Source organism: Meles meles, chromosome 16, assembly GCF_922984935.1.
Source record: "Meles meles chromosome 16, mMelMel3.1 paternal haplotype, whole genome shotgun sequence".
NCBI classification, from domain to species: Eukaryota; Metazoa; Chordata; class Mammalia; order Carnivora; family Mustelidae; genus Meles; species Meles meles.
Window position 1 is genome coordinate 26,911,243 of NC_060081.1, and position 21,780 is coordinate 26,933,022.

Consider the following 21,780-nt stretch of genomic DNA (forward strand, 5'->3'; position numbering starts at 1 on the left):
GTGCATTTCTTCAAAGTCAAATCTCTCTGAACAACAGGGAGAAAATATTTGCAACACAGGACTACTACCTCTAAGAAGATAAACAGTTTAAAATGGAAAAAATAAATATCAAAGGTCTTATGGAAAAATATGTAGAATAAAGACAGACAACATCAAAAAATAAATATAAGCATGGCATAAAATATGTAGAAAGATATACAACCTCACTAATAACTAGAGAAAGACAAACTAAAACTATATGAAAAATTTCTGACCTATCAGACAAAAATTAAAAAGTATGATAATATATTCAGTAGGAAAAGTTGTAGGAAAATAGGGACTTTAATTCATTGATGAGGGTTATGCAAATTGGTGCAGCTCTTGAAAGAGAATTTGGCAACATTAACAAAACTACATACGCATTTACCTTTTGACTCACCAATCCCATGTCTAGAAATTTACCCTAACCATGTACTTTCAACAATACAAATTACATATGCACTTATTTTCTTTTTAAGATTTTATTTATTTATTTGACAGAGAGAGATCACAAGTAGGCAGAGAGGCAGACAGAGAGAGAGGAGGAAGCAGGCTCCCTGCTGAGCAGAGAGCCCGATGTGGGGTTAGATCCCAGGACCCTGGGATCATGACCTGAGCCGAAGGCAGAGGCTTTAACCCACTGAGCCACCAAGGCACCCCCTAAAGTATATTTCTTATAGACAGCATATGCTTTGATCTTTTTAAAAAGATTTTATTTATTTGACAGACTGAGAAAGACAGCAACAGAAGAATACAAGCAGGGGGAGCGGGAGAGGGAGAAGCAGGCTGATGTGGGGCTTGATCCCGGAGATCATGACCCAAGCTGAAGGCAGACGCTTAATGACTGAGCCACCCAGGCGCCCCAGATCTTTCTTTTTTAATACAGTCCAATAACGACTTTGAAACTTTTTACATTTATTCTAATTTTTTATATAGTTAATTTCGGTCTACCATCTTACTATTTGTTTTCTATTTTTTGCCATCTGCTTTTTATTCCTTTTGTCTTCTTTATCTGCCTTCCTTTAGATCAAGTATTCTTTTAGTATTTCACTTTATATCCATGACTGCTCTGTTAGATCTCTTTGGGTTTTTTCTTTTTAAATGATTTTAATGTATCTTCCAGTATTTGTTTCATTTTTTCACAGTCTAACTCCAAATAATATTATACCACTTTACATACATGTAAGAACTTCACAACTCAATTTTCCCTCCTCTTGTCCTTTGTGTTGTCATCATACATGTAATGTGTATAAGTTATCAATTTCATAAAACATTGTGATAACTTTAGGTTGTCAAGGTCAGTTATCTCAAAAAAATTTTTTTTAATGAGAAAACATGTCTTTTATATTTTTCCACATATTTTCACCTTTTTGGTGATCTCCATTATTGTATCTAGAGCTATGTTTTCATCTGTAATGGTTATTACCTTCAGAATTTAAAGGAACTGCCTTAACATTTCTTATAGTGACAGTCTGGTGGCCACATGTTCTTAGCTTTTGTCTGGAAATGTATTTGTGGAAGATATTTCTGCTGGATGTAATATCCTGGGTTGACAACATTTTCTTTTGATATTTTAAAATATCAATTTGCTGATTTTGTGTTTGCACTGTCTCTGATGAAGAGCCAGCAGTCATTCCCAGCTTTTGTATCCCTACATGTAATTTATTTCTTCCTGGCTGCTTTTTGTCACTAGTTTTTAGGAACTGGAATATTATGTGATTTCGTGTGGTTTTCTATGTGTTACTTGTGCACTGGGTTTAGTGAAGTTCTCCAACAGCTCTCCCCCGTCCTCCAATTCCTGGAACTTAATTACACCTGTGTTAAATTGCTTGCCATTGTACCATAGGTCACCAGGGGTTTGTTTATTCTTTTCCAGTCCTTCTTTTTTCTTCCTGTGCTTCAGTTTGGGTTACTTCCATCACTATGTCTTCAATTTCACTTTTTTTTTTTTTTAAGATTTTATTTATCCATTTGACAGACAGAGATCACAAGTAGGCAGAGACGTAGGCGGGAGTGGGGGTGGGGATGGGGGTGGGGGAAGCAGGCTCCCTGCTGAGCAGAGAGCCCAGACCCTGAGATCATGACCTGAGCTGAAGGCAGAGGCTTTAACCCACTGAGCCACCCAGGCGCCCCAATTTCAATTTTTCTTTTGTAATGTCTACATTTTTATTAATCCCACTCAGTGGAATTTTCATTTCAGAAACTGTATTTTCCAGCTCCAGAGTTTCCATTTTTTTTTTTTACAATGTCCATTTTTCCTTCATTATATTCATGTTTTCCTTTAAATCTATGAACATATATAATGGATGTACTGAATTCCCTGGGTGCCACTTCCATCATCTCCATCATTTCTAGATTTTTTTCCCCCCTTGGCTATGAGTCCATTTATTGGTTCTCTACACATTCAGTAATCTTTGATAAAAATAATTATTTCTATTACATTATTACTATTCTAAGTTACTTTCATTTCCATATGAATTTCAGAATTAGCTAAACTGTAGGTAATCTCTACAAAAAAAAAAAAAAGCCTATGGGGATTTTGATTTGGATTGCATTGAAATATACAGATCAACTTGGAGAGAACTGACACCTTAATATTGACTTTTTATCCATGAAGACAGTATTCTCCCTCCACTTATTTGGGTTTTCTTTATTTACTCTTGGTGATGTTTGGAGATATCAGTGTACAGTCTTGCACATCTTTGGTCAGACTCAACCCTAGGTTCACTGACTGCCAAATCTACCCAGACTAGGCTACGCCTAGGAAGCTAGGGCATATGAGGCCTGCCACTCAGCTGCTGAGCACACCAGGACACAGAGCTCTCCAGGACACAGAGCTATGTAGGAAAGGGGGACTGTTCTTTTCACCAGCTTCCCACTCTAATGTCCATACTTGTAAAGGGTGGCGGGAGGGCAGACAAACATCACCTGATTGCCACCAACCACTCAAAAGCCTCTACAGCATGGAGCCTAGGGAAAATGAGATCTGCCAATATTCTCTGGCTGCCATATCCAATTGGAATAACTGTCTCATCCCAGTGAGCTGGGGGAGATGGGAATACCTACTTGTCTGCCAAGCCCACTGAAACAGTCTGATGCAAGGCAGAGCTGTGGAGTGATGGATGCAGTCTCTAGCTTGAATGCTATGATCTCCCACACCGTTCTTACCACGTTTATACAGATTTTGTTGAATAAATGTTTCTCAGTTCATTGTAGGTCCTTTGAAGTATCTCCAGATACTCTGTCTTTGCTAATTTTAATCATCCTTACAAATGTTTCTTATGGGGAGAAGTCCGCAAGCTCCTCACACCATCATTCCAAAAATCTCAATTCTGTCACACTTGTATTTAAGTTGAGAATAATGTGATGCTTTAAAAAAATAAGTGAAGTAAACTGGCCCACTCAAAGGAGCTTACCAACATCTGCTTCTGTGGTTTAACGCAAAGTTAATCCTATCTTTACCTAAGCTCACTTCTGGTAAGTTGACTTCCTATCATCAATTTACTACAGTCTTCAAGATTTATGTAAAGTAGTGCCTTTTTTGGGGGGGGGGGGGGGCGCACATATCTGTCACTTCATGTGCAGCTAAAAGCTCCAGAACTAGAAAATAAAAGTACAAACCCCAGTGAAATCTTTAAAAAACAACAACAACAACAACAAACAGCAACAGCTTAAGGACATTTAGCTTTTTTTTTTTTTTTACAAAATTTAAAACAGGTATTAGTGAAACTGTAAATATTAGCAGATTTTTATCTTCCACTAAAATATTACCGAGTTTTGGATCTAACTACGATCTTCTGGATGCTTATGGCTACTATAGGCAACCAAAAGAGTTGTACTTAATAATAAGGAAACTATACAGTCAATTAAATAATCCCAACACCATGTATTTCGCAGCCCAAAATAAGACAAAAATGGCTTATCTGGCTTATTTCCCAGGTATACCAGGAAACTTAAAGATTAGAAGAATCTGGTTCTTCTCATGAACATTAAGTGTATACACACACATATACACATATATCCTTCTTACCTAGCTGTATTCGCTAACATTTTCAGCTCTTATGAAAATAACAACTGTAGCAGGATTCCCAACCCAAGAGCTCTGCATTAGCTGCTTCTCTGTCTGAAATGTTCTTTCCTAAGATTTTCACCAGGTAAACTTAAACACCATTTCAGAGAAGCCTTCCTTAACATCCTATCTAAAGAACCTATGGAGTCCTGTCTATTCCAGACTACTCTCAAGCTGCATTTACTTATTTAGTGGCTTACTGTCTGTTTTCCTCATTCGAACATAGGCTCTACACCAGGGCAGGAGTCTTAGACTATCTTGTCCATCCAGCACTGTAGCAGTTTTAAAATATGGCCATAGATTCTCTGATACTCCTCTCTTCAAGAGATGGAGCTTAATTCCCCTGGCCTTGGGGGTGACTTCTTATGAATGGAATATGGCAGAAGTGATGGTGTATGACTGTAAGACTCAATTACAAAAGACACTGTGGCTTCCCCCTCATTTCTCTTGCATCACCTGTTCTGGGGTCACCAGCTGTCGTGATGTGGCAACATTTAAACAGCCCTATGGATGGTTCAACATGGTGAAGGAAAAAGGCCTCTTGCCAACAAGCCAAAAAAAAAACTAAGCCTTTTTTTTTTTTTTTTTTTAAGATTCCACTTATTTATTTGACACAGAGAGAGAGAGATCGCAAGCAGGCAGAGAGGGAGGGGGAATCAGGCTCCCTGTCGAGCAGAGAGCCCGATGTGGGGCTCAATCCCAGGACCCCGAGATCATGACCTGAGCCGAAGGCAGAGGCTTAACCCACTGAGCCACCCAGGCGCCCCTAAAACTAAGGCTGTTTGCGAAGAGTTACATGAGTGAGCCATCCTGAAGAGGATCTAGCTGGCCCAGGCCTTCAGATGTGGGTTGTTACCTAAACTGCCATCTCAGGAGGGATCCTGAGCCACAACTGCTTTACTGAGGTGCTTCCAAATTCCTCACTCCCAGAAACAGGAAGATGATACATGCTTGCTGTTTGAAGCCGCTAGGTTTGGGGGTAGTTTATTACAAGGCAAGAGATAAACTACTAAGTCACCAGTTCTTACAACAAAGCCTGGCATACCCGAAGATCCCAGCAAATGTTTGCTGAGTGACTGAGCAAATAAATGATCACACACCCACAACTTACATTCATATAACATTTTAAAGTTCGCAAACTACAGTTGGCCAAATAAATCTTCTCATTTGATCCTCACAACAACCTTATAGAAATACATAACCTTATTATCATCTGTAAGATATACCAGGCAGAGAAATAATCTTCCCCAGTTTGCCAATGAAAGTCGTGCTCAGAGCAGTGAAGTAGCTGCTTTCTAGGCCCCAGAGACGGTGAACAGAGAACTCAGGACTTTTGACTCCTCATCTTCCACCACAGGGCTCCACACTCCCAGGAAAAGTCAACCATGAAAGATGGTCTCATGTCACAAAATACTCAACCATTACTGGTATTTATTGTAATATTTTGGTGTTCAACTCAAACACTGATGGAGCACTATCCGCACATCCTCTACCATTCTATCATTGTAAACAAAATATTGTCACGTAATAACCATATTAAGACAAATCAGAAGGGGTGAGCCAGAATAAAGGAGAGGAATAGGAAAAGAGGATACTGGAAAATTGTGTTTTCCATGGTTTTACTTCCCACAATTCTGAGGTCATGAAAGCAGCAGTTCATTCTCTTGCAGAGTATCCTGAAAGCCCATGGAGCCAAACCTGTCCCCAGAACTAACACAGATGAGAAGGGTAGGTGGTGAGGGGGAGGAAGGAGAGGAAAAGGCCAGGGAGAAAGAAACGGTAGCCGGAGGCTAGCATCTACAATTGTACTGCTATACAATCCACTAGGTACAGAATCACTCTATTAGCTGAGCTTTTCATGTTACAAATTTCCCTGGGGCAGGTAAAGTTTCACTTAAAGAGTGAGAGTTTTGATCCAAGAGATCATGTACAGGAATTTTAAGAAAGCATGGGGCAGAATCTACTGGCTTACTAATAAAGCCAGGAGGCAGGCAGCATGTGGCTTATACATCTGGGGAGCACTAACAGTGAGAAATTGATGCAGAAAAGACAAGAGAAGTTCAAAAGACAAAGTGTCCCTCCCAGCAATCTAACGCTTACTGGACACTGGCCATGCTGCAAGGGGAGACTGGGTAGAGGCCGTAATCTCCAGAGGTGGACCAGGCTCTGGAGTCAGAAGCCAGCCTTCACCTCAGCTATGCCTTGGGCCTTGTGGATCATCTTGATGATGCAAGTGAAGGGCATGCCTGTGTCTTATGTACCTTGATCCCTACAACCCTTTATGACATCCTTTTCAAGTGTGCTTTTTTTCCCACACAGTAGGCTGTGTTTTGTCACTTTAACACCTGTGCTCTCTGACCTCATCAGAAGGGATGTCTTCATTGCCCTTCAAGACGCCTAAAGGCAGGGGCTACACACACAGTCCCAGCACTGAGCAGATACTTTCAGAAACCTCTAGGAATATTGGCTGAAAAAGAAAATCCAGGGAATACAGAAGGACTACATACTTGCTGTGCACACAGTCAGAGTGAACACAACACAGGACTGGCAATCAGAAGATGACGAATTCTAACTGAAACTCTGCTGCTTTCACCGCAAGCATGAAAGGGTCTCAGCTTCCTCGTGTGTCAAACAAGGGGCTCAATAACACTACCTATTAGGGTCTCCTGTACTTAGAATCCTTTGAAATCATGTAACTTTCACCTTAGTCAAATTTTGAAACCCAAACCCAAATGCTGACATTTTTACAGAATAGTTTTTTAAACTGAAAAAAATTATAATTTCTGTTGTGTTTACAACTACACATTTTATTTACAACTTCTGTTGTTACACAACTGCATACTTATATTTTCATTCACACTTTATTTTACATATGCAATTTTATTTAAGTTATTCTTACTTAAAGGAGAGCTCTGGCAGTGTTTACTTTGTGTAGCACTGAGCCACATGTTAAAAAAAAACCAGCTAAATGTGTGCAAGCTATGTTCTGATTATGTTCTTGTAAGTGCGGAGGCTGTATCTGCTTTTCCATGTCATGTGTATGTTTTAAAATAACTTATTAAGGGTGAGTCACAAATATAGTCCTTTAGTTTTTTGTTAGCTGATATTAGGTTCAAAATCTAAATTTAAGCCTGTATATTGTTATGGATTGTATTCCCCACCAAATTTGCATGTTGATGCCCTCCCTAACTCTCCGATATGATAGGCCATGCCTTGAATCAAGACCAACCTAAGCGACTGGTTGAACAGCAGCAGCCAACAGAGGTAACACTATATGACTTCAGAGTGAAGGTCAAAAAAAGTGATACAGCTTTTACTGGCTTCTCTTTGGGATGTTCACTCTTGAAATCCAGCTATCATACTGTGAGGGAGCCCAAAGAAGTCTTTGTGAAAAGACCACACAGAAGGGCCCAAATGTAGGCATTCTAGGTGACAGTCTAGCTGAATTCCAGGTAACAAGCTAACATCAGCATGCGAGTGAACATGCCTCCAGCTATAGAGTCTCCCCAGCTGAGGCCCCCATCACCACAGAGCACAGACAAGCTGTCTCTGCTGTGCTCTGTCTAAACTCCTGGCTTACACAGTCTGACAGCATAATAATATGATTGCTCTATGCCAGTAAACTGGGCTAGTTTGTCAGGCAGATGTGGATCACAGATAAGTGGAACATGAGATCAGAATATAATTATGTATTGATGTAAATTCTTCATTATACTAGGAAAATAACTTAAAGCCAAATCTTGATCATGGATGAATAACATCATCTTCATAAATGTGGCCAATATAATTTCATAGCTAATTTCCTAACTGCTGGGATAAAGTAATAAGAAAGTAGCACAAGATAACAGGTGTGCCTTTCTTCCAACTAGTTTAGCTCTAGAGGAGTCAGGGGGTTCTAGTGTTCTCAGATGGTCTAGCCAAGGTGGCATCAGGCTAGACATGGAGTATTCTGGAAATAATCCACCCCAGTCCCAAAAATATTTGCGAAGGGGTAGAGGGGTAGAAGGGTGGCATGAGGCTTTATAATATGAGAGCGGAGAAGTCTACATCTTAGTGTAAGTGGTGGGTGTGTCTTTTGGGTAGGGTTCATGGTGTAAAGCAGGTCTCAACAGGGCATATAAAATTAGGCAGACGGACAGAACAGTGAGGAAGTAGGGTCATGTTACTGCAGATCTGAGAGTGAAAAAAGCAAAACCAGTGAATACTGAAGGAGTTTCATTATTGTATTTATGAAGTTGAGTTTTAATTGTCTTACTCTGAGTATGTGCTACTTCTCTCTCAGAATAAAGTTCTTTGCTGATGAAAACTGCATTTCACTAGGCCAAGGACATTCAAGGATATTTAATTCACAGCTCTCATTCTCCTTTAAATACCAGGTACAGACCCTCACTGGGTATGGAAGTTCATCAGGATAGTAACTTTCTGTTTGTATTGTCTCCCTTTAGATGTGAGAAGCTACCAAAAGACCAAAGAATTTGGATGTGAGAAGGATATCTTCAAATTCACATGCATGTACCTATTTTCATAATACCTAAGGGTAAAACAGCTCCCTTGTTTGTTTTCACAGAGAAGCTGTGTTCAAAAGGGGTCTCTTTCAGTGACTTATGTTTCACAGCTCTGAGCTCCTCCCCCAGAGGCCTGCAGGCAGACACCTTATGGTAACTAAGGGCAGGAACAGTCAGTCCATAATAGGTAGCAACAGCCAGGGGAAATTACTAGGGAGTTACAAAGCTGACCCTCCCCCGATATCATGGGGAGAAAGCCTATATGATACCTCACCTGCAAATTCAGATCTCAACCTGGTTTTCCACACTTGAAATACATGATATAATGTGATTTATAACTTGCTTTTTCCTCTTCACCAAAAAAGGTGGTGCAAGAGAAGGACAGTATTGCTGGAATCCCCCAAAAGGAACTGAAATTATGTTAGTATCTTAATAAATACATACAATTTTATGTTATAAAATATACATATATTCCTTACCTTTTCTGTTGATACGAACTGAGTCCAAGTGTTGTCTCAGTCTGTGAAAGGAAGAAAACAATGAAAATACTGAAACCTTTCTACTACAGACAAACAGAACATCCAAAATATACTGCAGTTTCAACTTCGATCATATACTCACTTAGATTTTCAGGTTAAACCCAATCCTTAAATCATAGGAAATGATATGTCACATTATGTAATTCAGTAAGAGAATAACTGGGGATTAAATTTTAAACATACATGAAAAGAACACAGAGTTATGTGATTTTTAAGAGTTTGCTAAACCAATACATCCTGTGAGAAGAGTCCGCTATGCAATCACTTTGGGAGGCCAGCTGTGCCTCTCATTGCTCACTGCTTACCAACTGTGTGGCTGGTGCTGGTGTATAACGGCTCCTGCCGCCATGGAGCTCAAGGGTGTGGGGGCAGAGCCATTTTAAAACTAAATAAATATAGGAGCACCTGGGTGGCTCAGTTGGTTAAGTGTCTACCTTCAGCTCAAATCATGATCTGAGGGTCCTGGAATTGAGTCCTGTATTGAGCTCCCTGCTCAGCAGGGAGTCTGCTTGTCCTTCTCCCTCTCCCTCTGTGTGCGTGCTCTCTCGCTCTCTCAAATAAATAAATAAAATCTTTAAAACAACCTAAATAAATATGAAAGAACTATGAAAATATTGGAAAGGTACTGTGAAAGAAAATAAATACGTGATGTGTTTCAATGTATCATGAGGGAAGGCCTGTCTCAAGAGATCATATCTACACTGAATGTGGTTAAGTGTAAAAAAGCTGTGTGTGCGGCAGGGATGTCCATTATCACCACTGCTATTTAACATAGTACTAGAAGTCCTAGCCTCAGCAATCAGACAACAAAAAGAAGTTAAAGGCATCCAAATTGGTAAAGAAGAAGTCAAACTATCACTCTTCGCAGATGATATGATACTATATGTGGAAAACCCAAAAGACTCCACTCCAAAACTGCTAGAACTTGTACAGGAATTCAGTAAAGTGTCAGGATATAAAATCAATGCACAGAAATCAGTTGCATTTCTGTACACCAACAACAAGACTGAAGAAAGAGAAATTAAGGAGTCAATCCCATTTACAATTGTACCCAAAACTATAAGATACCTAGGAATAAACCTAACCAAAGAGACTAAGAATCTATACACAGAAAATTATAAAGTACTCATGAAAGAAATTGAGGAAGACACAAAAAAATGGAAAAATGTTCCATGCTCCTGGATTGGAAGAATAAATATTGTGAAAATGTCTATGCTACCTAAAGCAATCTACACATTTAATGCAATCCCTATCAAAATACCATCCATTTTTTTCAAAGAAATGGAACAAATAATCCTAAAATTTATATGGAACCAGAAAAGACCTCGAATAGCCAAAGGAATATTGAAGAACAAAGCCAAAGTTGGTGGCATCACAATTCCGGACTTCAAGCTCTATTACAAACCTGTCATCATCAAGACAGCATGGTACTGGCACAAAAACAGACACATAGATCAGTGGAACAGAATAGAGAGCCCAGAAATCGACCCTCAACTCTATGGTCAACTAATCTTCGATAAAGCAGGAAAGAATGTCCAATGGAAAAAAGACAGCCTCTTCAATAAATGGTGCTGGGAAAATTGGACAGCCACATGCAGAAAAATGAAATTGGACCACTTCCTTACACCACACACGAAAATAGACTCCAAATGGATGAAGGACCTCAATGTGAGAAAGGAATCCATCAAAATCCTTGAGGAGAATGCAGGCAGCAACCTCTTCGACCTCAGCCGTAGCAACATCTTCCTAGGCACCACGGCAAAGGCAAGGGAAGCAAGGGCAAAAATGAACTATTGGGATTTCATCAAGATCAAAAGCTTTTGCACAGCAAAGGAAACAGTTAACAAAACCAAAAGACAGCTGACAGAATGGGAGAAGATATTTGCAAACGACATATCAGATAAAGGGCTAGTATCCAAAATCTATAAGGAACTTAGCAAACTCAACACCCAAAGAACAAACAATCCAATCAAGAAATGGGCAGAGGACATGAACAGACATTTCTGCAAAGAAGACATCCAGATGGCCAACAGACACATGAAAAAGTGCTCCACGTCACTCGGCATCAGGGAAATACAAATCAAAACCACAATGAGATATCACCTCATACCAGTCAGAATGGCTAAAATTAACAAGTCAGGAAATGACAGATGCTGGAGAGGATGTGGAGAAAGGGGAACCCTCCTCCACTGTTGGTGGGAATGCAAGCTGGTGCAACCACTCTGGAAAACAGCATGGAGGTTCCTCAAAATGTTGAAAATAGAACTACCCTATGACCCAGCAATTGCACTACTGGGTATTTACCCTAAAGATACAAACATAGTGATCCGAAGGGACACGTGTACCCGAATGTTTATAGCAGCAATGTCTACAATAGCCAGACTATGGAAAGAACCTAGATGTCCATCAACAGATGAATGGATCAAGAAGATGTGGTATATATACACAATGGAATACTATGCAGCCATCAAAAGAAATGAAATCTTGCCATTTGCGACGACGTGGATGGAACTAGAGCGTATCATGCTTAGTGAAATAAGTCAATCGGAGAAAGACAACTATCATATGATCTCCCTGATATGAGGACATGGAGAAGCAACATGGGGGGGGCAGGGGGATAGGAGAAGAATAAATGAAACAAGATGGGATTGGGAGGGAGACAAACCATAAATGACTCTTAATCTCACAAAACAAACTGGGGGTTGCTGGGGGGAGGTGGGATTGGGAGAGGGGGAGCGGGCTATGGACATTGGGGAGGGGAGGCGAACCATAAGAGACTATGGACTCTGAAAAACAACCTGAGGGTTTTGAAGGGTCAGGGGTGGGAGGATGGGGCAACCTGAGGGTTTTGAAGGGTCAGGGGTGGGAGGTTGGGGGAACAGGTGGTGGGTAATGGGGAGGGCACGTTTTGCATGGAGCACTGGGTGTTGTGCAAAAAGAATGAATACTGTTACGCTGAAAAAATAAATAAAATGGGGGAAAAAAAAAAGCTGTGTGTGGAAACAAGGCTGTGTAGTGGTGGGGAAAATAACAGGCACACAGATCCGACTTCAGAAAAGAGCCTGGACATTCAAGAAACAGACAGAAGGTCTATTTGGATGGAGCTCAGAGGGATGGGGGGAAGAAAAGTAGAAAATGAGGTTGGAGGGCTGGATGGGGGCTAGACTATGCTGAGTCCTGGTAAGAAGCCATGGTAAGAAGTTTGAAATTTGATCTACTCTATATGTGATACAAGGGATCTGAAGGAGTAAGAGAGACAGAGACAGACATGGTCTGATTTAATTTTAAAGACACTATTCTGGTGGCAGTGTAGAGAGGATGGAGGAGAGGAGAACAAGACAGAAAGCAAGAAATTGGTAGACAACTGAGGAAGGTAAGTTCTTAATAATGATATGTGAGAAAATGCCAAAACTCTAAGGAATATCATCAGTGAACTTATCCCAAAAGGTTAGCTTCTAGGTGGTAATTAGAAAAAGCAGAAGAGTTGGGGCATTATTTTTCCCATTAATATATGTTATTTCACAATGGTATTTTTGGAGACTGTATATGAAGAAATATGACAGATGTGGGAAAACGTCCTTAGTGTTTGAAAGTGAAACCTTGGGTGAGGATGAAGTGTCAGGATGTCTGTAATTTTCTTTAAAATGTTTCAGCAATATGACTTGCATGTACATGGAAGTATGTGTGTATATAAATACAAATACAACAAAATGTTAATAATCTATCTCAGTAGGTAAATGGGTATTCATTCTTAACTCTTATTTTCTGTGCTTAAAAATGTTTAACTTTTCATTATGAAAAAAATTTTTAAAAGAATATTTATTTATTTGAGAGAGAGAGAAAGCACAAACGAGGGGAGGGGCAGCAGGAGAGGGAGCTTGACACAGGGCTCAATCCTAGGACCCTGAGATCATGACCTGAGCCAAAGGCAGACACTGCACTGAGCTTCCTGGAGCCCCCCAAATTTTTTATTGTGGGAGAAAACATTTTCAAGTTATGTATCTGATAATGGGTTAATATATAAATATATAAAGAAGCACTAAAATTCAACTTTGCTATTGATAAATAGCAAATAAACAAACCTGATTTAAAAATGGGTGGGCGGGGGCCTGGGCAGCTCAGTAGGTTAGGTGTCTGACTCTTGATTTTGACTCAGGTCATGATCTCAGGGTCCTGAGATTGAGCCCTGCTTTGGGTTCCACTTGGCATGGAGTCTGCCAGAGATTCTCTCTTTCCCTTTCTCTCTGCCCTTCCCCTGCTTGCATACTTGCTCTCTAAAATAATAAATCTTTAAAAAAGGGGGGCGGTGCAAGCCTGATAAACATTTCTCCACAGAAATATACAAATGGCCAATGGTCCCATGAAAAGATGTTCAACATCACTATTAGGGAAATGCAAATCAAAACTACAATAAGACACCACCTCACTCCCATCAGGATAGCTACTATCAAAAGGCCAGAAAATAACACGTGCTGGAAAGGTTGTGAAGAAATTGCTATCCTTGTGCACTGTTAACAGGAATGTAAAAGGTGGTGCTATGGTGGAAAATGGTATGGTTGTTCCTCAAAAAATTAAATATAGAATTACCACATGATCCAGCAATTCTACTTCTGGGCATATACCCAAAAGAACTGAAAGCAGAAAGCAGGGACTCAAATAAATATGTAGATATCCATGTTCATTGCAGCACGGTCCACAATAAAGTGTGGAAGTAATACAAGTCTACTGATGGATAAATGGACAAACAACATGTGGTTTATATGTAAAACAGAGCATTATTCAGCCTTTAAAAAAAGGAAGAAAATTCTGACATATGCTACAACATGGATGAACCTTGAAGACGAAGTCTATACTAAATGAAATAAACCAGTCACAGAAAGACAAAGACTACATGATCCTATTTATATGAAGTACTTAGAACAGTCAAGCTAATAGAGATAGGAAGTAGAATGGTGGTTGTTAAGGGTTAGGGTGAAGGGAATGAGGAGTTATTGTTTAATGAGTACAGAGCAGTTTCAGCTTGGGATAATGAAAAAGTTCTGGAGCTGGATGGTAGTGATGCAAAAACAAATATGAATGTACTCAATGTCACTGAACTATATAAAATTAAAGTGGCTAAAACAGTAATTTTTATGCTACATATATTTTACTACAATTTTTTAAAAAGTTACAGTAATGATGACAGTGTGCTACTGCCATAAAGATAAGACAAACAGATCAAGAGAACTGGAGAAAGTCCAAAACTGGACTTACACATGTACAGTCATTTGATTTTCAACAAGGCATCAATGCAGTTAGTTCAATGGAGAAACCTTTATCTTTTCAGCAAATGGTGCTGGAACAACAGGACAAACTTATGCAAGGGAAAACTGAGCCTTTATCCTTATGTCACACCATGTACTCAAATTACTTTTATACTTATAGTTTTAAGCACAAAAACTAATTATACAGTTTCAACAAGAAAACATAGGAGATTATCTTTGCAATTCTGGAAACAAAGATTTTATGAACAGGACAAAAGCAACTAACTGCAAAAAAAAAAACAACAAACTGACAGACTAGACTCCATAAAAATTTTTAAAATATGCTCACCAAGAGACATTGTTATGAAAATGAAAAGGCAAACTGTACACTGAGAGAATTTTGCAATCACATATTTGATGAAAGACTTGTATACTGAACATATAACTTGTGAATATAAATTTAAAAAACAACACCATTTTTTAAAATAAGCAATTATAAAAATGTCAGTTAATCACATGAAAAGGTGCTCAGCATGTTATTAAGGAAAAGCAAATTTAAACTATAATGATATACTACACATCTATTATAATGTCCAAAATTGAAAAGACACTAAGAGTTGGAGAGAATGTGGAAAAACTACAACTTCCATACATTGTCAGTGGGAATGTAAAATAGAACCACCACTCTAGAAAAAGCTTGGCAATTTTTTACAAAGTTAAACACACCCCTACCATATGATGATGCCTCTCCACTCCTAGGGCTTTACGCAAGACAAACACAAGAAAAGCATGTGCACAAGAATGGTTACAGCAGTTTTATCTTCATAGCATGTCTATAGCAGGTCAATTCTGGGACAACCCAAATTTCCATTAATAAGTGAATGGATAAATGCATAGTGGTATGTCTACACAATGGAATACTACTCAGCAATAAAAAGAGAATAAAGACTGGGAAAGTTTCTTGTTTCCTTAAACATTTCTTTTTCATTTTATAATGCAAACATTTTTGAAAGCAAAAAATAACATTTGAGCAGAAAAAAGAATAAACTGATGATACAACATAGATGAATCACAAAATAATTATGCTGAGTCAGACACACCCCCACCCCCACCGAAGTACATTCTGTGTGAATGCATTTATATAAAATGGTTTATAGTATAAAACGATAGTGACAGCAGAACAGTGATTGAAACTGCCTAGAAATGGAGGGTGAGGGTGGAGGGATTACCAAGGGTCACAAGTAAACTTTTGGGTGCGATGGATATGTTATCTTGATTGCAGTGATGGTTTCACAAGTGTATAAATATTTAAACTCTTCAAACTGTATACTTTAAACACATACAATTGATTGTGTGTCACTCATACTTCAATAAAGAATGTAACCTAAGAATTCTAGAACATGCAACACTGTGGTTCTTATGTGAAGCTGACTAAAAGGGAACTCAGAAAGTTTATCACCCATGTACACTTTCTTAAGAGGGAAAAATTCTTCATGAAGACAATCTGGCCAACAAGATTACTCATGAAGAATTGCAAATGAGGAAGCTGTCTTGTGAAAGATAGGCAGATGGTCACGGCAAAGGAACTGTGGAAATAAGATTAGAAAAGCAGAAAGTAAATGTTGTTTTTAAAGTGTAATCCACAAAACAGAAAAATGATTTAATCATAATAAACAAGAATAAAAATCTCAGCACATGCCAACAAAACACCCTAGGTATTAAAAGAGAAAGATCACAATAGATACGATTTTGTTTTTGAAGTAATTTGAGAAATAAAGGTTTAAACATAATTAAAATGTGTATCTGAAAATTAAGCTCCTAAATCAAGAGAAAACAACAAAGATAAAAATTACATGGAATAAATATATATACAGAACGATGAAATGAGGTAAACTCATCCATTTAAAAAAAGACTAAAGGATTGTGTTAGAAAACTAAAGCCCAACTATAAACTGTAAATACCTAATACAAAATGATGCAGAAATGCTGACAAACAATGGGCAAAAACAGGGTAAATGCTCCTACCCCCCAAAAAGGAAGAGAAAAAGCACACAGATAAGGGTTACAACACTAATAATCTTACAATGAAAAAATTTGTGAGTTTAGGTTTTAATCTGTATTTTCTGGGTGGATAATATGGTTGAGCAGTTTTCAAATGTCCTTTCTGCCACCTGTACATCCTTTTCAGTGAAATGTCTGGTCATGTCCTTTGCTGATTCCTGACTGGATTTTATTATTGAGCTTTGAGAGTTCCTGATAAATTCTATAAACTAGGTCCTTTGTCAGATATATGGTTTCAAATATTTTCTCTTGGTCTATATTCTGGCTTTTTATCTTTTTCACGTGGTCTCTGGCAGAGCAAGCTTTTAATTTACAAATTTTTCCTTTATGGATTATACTTCTGTTATCAAGTCTTTGGTGTCAAGTACTCTGCTAGCCCTATATCCTAAAGCTTTTCTCCAATGTTTTTTTCTAAAAGTTTTATAGTTTGGGGGTGCCTGGGTGGCTCAGTTGGTTAAGCGACTGCCTTTGGCTCAGGTCACGATTCCAGAGTCCTGGGATTGAGTCCTGCATTGGACTCCTGGCTCAGTGGGGAACCTGCTTCTCCCTCTGATCCTCTCCCCTCTCAGGCTGTTGCTTACTCTCTCCCTCTCAAATAAATAAAATCTTAAAAAAAAAAACACCAAAATAATAAAAATAAGAATTTTATAGTTTTATATATTTTTGCATAGTTTTATATTTAAGTCTACAATCATTTATGAGCTAGTTTTTGTATAAGCTGTGAGAGATGTCTGTGTATTTTAATACTATTTTAATATCTTTTGATGTTCTTTGTTCTCAGTTTTTAAGGCTATTTTTGAGCCAACTACTTAGCTTTTTTGGTACCATTTATCTTTAAAACAGAGGGTATGAAATGGTAATGTGAAGAGAGTAAAGAGTCAAAAATGGGCATGAGACAGAGAGCAGATAGTTCTGAGAAGACTCAGAATTTGAAGTAAAAAACAAAACCAAAGAATCTGTGTTCAAATACCAGCTCTGCTCTTACTAGCCAAGTAACCCTGGGAATATGTGAGGAGGCTTCCTGTCAGCTGTGAAGAGCTGTACAGATGTTAGCCTCTACTGAGGGCCTTCTAGTGTCCCAAACATTTCTCCACCTCCAACAAGCAATTAATTTGACATGATGAGAAATAACTGCACTGGGCATTGAAATCAGTTGTTATACTGTAAAACTTGACTATGCAGAATGAGAAATCAAAGCTATGTCCACAATGAAAATCATGGAAAATTAATAAATGAAACTATTAACATGTACTGCATTTGGGTATTGGGATATAAGGATAACTCCCCAGTTCCCACTCTAGAGTACAGTGGTTTAGAACTTACGCTTTAGAGTCCAAAAGCTTGGTATTGAATTCTAGCTTTACACTTACTAGTCACTTACTAGGTTAAGTTACTTAAACTCTCTATTCTTTAATATCTCCCTTGAAAAGTGATCATGTAGTTAATAACTATCTCATGTATTTAAGAATTAAAAGTGCCAACCTGGCACTTGGCAATATCCAATAAACATTACTTAGACTTATTATTTTTCCAAATTTTCCATATTTTTTACAAGCATGTATTTCTTTTGTAATAGAACCACTTTCTTAAAAGAAAGATGAATACTTTTATAATTCTGTGTATGTCAAAATCACAGCTCCCTCTTCCTTTATCTCAAGAAAACACTAAGGCCATTCCCAAGAAAATTTAGAACAGTGGTTGATAATCTATAGTCCATAAGCCAAGTCTAACCTGCCACCAAATTTTTGTTTTTTCCTTTTTTATTGTAGTAAAATACACATAATGTTAAACTTACCATTTAAAAAAAAATATTTTATTTATTTATTTGACAGAGAGACACAGCAAGAGAAGGAAGTAGGGAGTGGGAGAGGGAGAAGGAGGTTTCCTGCTGATCAGGGAGCCCATGTGGGACTCGATCCCAGAACCTTGGGATCACAACCTGAGCTGAAGGCAGACGTTTAATGACTGAGCCACCCAGGTGCCCCATCTTAACTATTTTTAATTGTACAGCTCAGTGGCATTAAATACATTTGCAGTGTTGGGCAACCGTCACTACCATCTATCACTAGAACTCCTTTCTTCTTGCAAACTTCAAACTCTGTACCCACTAAACAACTCTCCAGTCCCTCCTCCTTCCAGGCCTGGCAAGCACCATTCTTACTTTGTCTCTACAATTTTGACTAGTCTAAGTACTTTGTATAAGTAGAACCATACAGTATTTATCTTTTTGTAACTGACTTATTTCAATTAGTGTATGTCCTTAAGATTCACTCATGTTATACCATATGTCAGGTTTTCCTACCTTTTTAAGGTTGATAAGTGTTCTATTATATGTATGAACTTCATTTTGTTTATCCGTATTATCTGTCCGTGGATCCCTGAATTGCTTCCATGCTTTGACACAGTAATCATCCTTTTTTAAAGCTGTTACATTCAGTTTGCTAGTCTTTTGTTGAGGACTTTGCATCAGTGTTCATAAAGGATACTATCTCTACTTTTCCTTCATTGTCGTGCCATTGGCTTTGGTATCAGAGTAATGCTGGAATTATGAAATGTTCTCTTCCTCTTCAATTTTTTGGAAAAGCATAGGGAAGGATTGGGAGTTTTTCAAATGTTTGATGGAATTCACCAATGAAGCTATCAGGTGCAAATTTTTTTTGTTGGGAGATTTTGGATTACTGATTGACTCTTCTTACCAGTTATATAGGTCTCTTCAGATTTTCTATTTCTTTATGATTTAATCTTGGTAGGTATTGTGTTTCTTAGAATTTGTCCATTTAATTGAGGCTATACAATTTGTTGGTGTACAACTGTTCACAGTACTCTCCTATAATTCTTTTTATTTCTGTATGATCAGTAGTGACGTCCCCACTTTCATCTCTGAATTTAGTAATGTGGCTGCCTTTCATTCTAAATCCACATAGGTAAGACTTTGTCAACTTTGTTGGTATTTTCTAAGAAGCAATTTTTGGTTTCATTTATTTTCTCTATTTCTCATATTCTCTAGCTCATTTATCTCTGTTCTAATCTTCATTACTTCTTTCCTTTTGCTACCTTTGGGTTTAGCTTATTCTTATTTCTGTAGTTCCTTAAGTTGTAAAGTTAGGTTATTGATTAGAGATCTTTTTTCTAACATCAGCATTTACAGCTATAAATTTCCTCCTTACCACTGCTTTTGGTGTATTACATAGTTTTTTGGTATGCTGTGTTTTCATTTTCATTCATCTCTCTATAGTTTTTAATTTCCTTTGTGTAATTTCCACAAATATGTGAATTTTTCAGTTTTCCTTCTGTTACTGATTTCTAATTTCATGTGATTTCTTGTGATTGGAGATGATACTCTGTGTGATATCTATCTTTTAAAAACTATTGAGGACTTCTGGGAAGATGGCAGAGTAGGAGGATCCTAACCTCACCTCTTTCCCACAGACACACCTAGATAACAGCTACATGAGTGTACTAACCAAGAAAACACTGTGAAGACTAGAAGAACAGACTTGTCACAGTTAAATGTTAAGAAGAAGCCACACTGAAAAGGGTAGCAGGGGGAGAAACGTGGTCGGGAATCAATCTGCCTGCAAGGCTAGCCACAAACAGGAGAGACACCACAAACACGTGGAAATGTTAGGAGCAAACTCCACACCAGGCACCCCAGACATGGGGACCTACCCTAAGAAGATGAGACCACGTAACATTTGGCTTTAAAAACCAGTGGGGCTTAAATTTACAAGTTTTAAGATTAGTGGAGCTTTACTCTGGTTACTCTTAAAATCAACAGTCTTAGTTCTGGGAGAGCTAGGGGCCTTAGGAAGCGGAGTCCCTGCCTTTAAAGGGAAAACAAGACAATCCCCCGGAGATAGTTCATAGAAGCAGCAGTTTGAAAAGCATGTGGGGTATATGTGAAGATGATTATTTATTCAGAACATATGCTGGAGGAGCTGGGCTCGTTAGAACACTTCTCTAAGAACAAAAGAACTTTCCGTCCCCCACCCTCCCAAATAGCAGGATACCTGTGAGAGCCAGTGAAAACACCCTACTTGCTAAGACTGTGCACCACACAGATCTTTTTTTCCTGCAGATCTGCCTGCATCCAACCTGCCCTACTTGGTAAGAGTGTCTTCAAAGTGGCTCCTGCTCTGTCACTTCCAGCAAGTAGTCCTGGAAGGGACCAGTACCACTCCAAAGTAACTTCTGCTCTGAGAAAAGGGGGAGATAACCACACACACCAGTTTAACTGCAGCCCCAGCATGTGAACTGGGAGTAGACACCTGATCTGACTGCCAGCCCTGTCCACCAACAAAAATCTCTCAGGGGGCACCATGAGACAGCACTGCAGTTCCATGTAACGATAGACCGGGGAAATGGGCTGTGGGCAGGCATCTGGTCTGACCACTAGATACTACCCAGCTACTTTCAAAATTGGAAAACAGGGATGATTTTTCTTAATACATAGAAATAAACACAGGGTTAGACAAAATGAGGACACAGGAATATATCCCAAATGAAGGAACAAGACGAAAACACCAAAAGGGGTACATGAAATGAAGATAAGCAATAGACCTAAGAATTCAAAATCATGGTCATAAAGATACTTACTGCACTTGAGAAAATAGTGAAGGATCTCAATGAGACCTTCAACAAAGAGGCAGAAAATATAAAAAAAGAATCAATCAGAGATGAAGAACTCAATAACTAAAATTAGAAATACATTAGAGGGAATCAACAGCATATTAAAGGAGGCAGAACAGATCAGTGAGCTGTAAGAAAGAGTAACGGAAAGCGAACAACCTGAAAGAGCAAAAAGAAAAAAGAACAGTAAAAAATGAGAATAGGCTGGGGGAATTAAGAACAACTGCCTTACAGGGATCTGAGGAAAAGAAAGAGAAAAGGGGGCAAGAACTTTATTTGAAGAAATAAAAGCTGAAAATTTCCTGATTCTGGGGAAGGAAACAGAAATCCAGATCTAGGAGGCACAGAGAATCCCCAACAAAATCAACCCAAGGAAGTCCACACTAAGACACATAATAATTAAAAGGGCAAAAAAACTGTGATGAAGAGAGAATTTTAAAAGCAGCAAGAGGAAACAGTACACTCAGGGGGAACCCCATAAAGCTGTTAGCTGATTTTTCAGCAGAAACTCTGCAGGCCATAAGAGAGTGGCAAAGTATCTTAAAAGTGCTGAAGGGAAAAAACCTACAACAGAAAATACCTGACCCAGCAAAGCTATCATTCAGAATAGAAGGAGAAAGAGTTTCCCAGTCAAAACTTAGAGGAGTTCATTGCCACTAAACCAGTCTGCCAAGAAACAGCAAAGGGAATTCTCTGACTGAAAAGAAAAGGCCATA

General features: G+C 38.6%; 1 protein-coding gene across 1 annotated transcript in view; it reads right to left on the reverse strand.

Annotated features, from left to right (window-relative positions):
- The window catches only part of TMEM131 (transmembrane protein 131), a 232,751-nt gene that overhangs the window by 145,515 nt on the left and 65,456 nt on the right, over positions 1 to 21,780 (reverse strand). Inside the window, exon 3 of the mRNA XM_045980652.1 lies at positions 9,072 to 9,112. Coding sequence (XP_045836608.1) covers positions 9,072 to 9,112 — 41 coding nt within the window. The remainder of the gene's footprint in view (positions 1 to 9,071; positions 9,113 to 21,780) is intronic.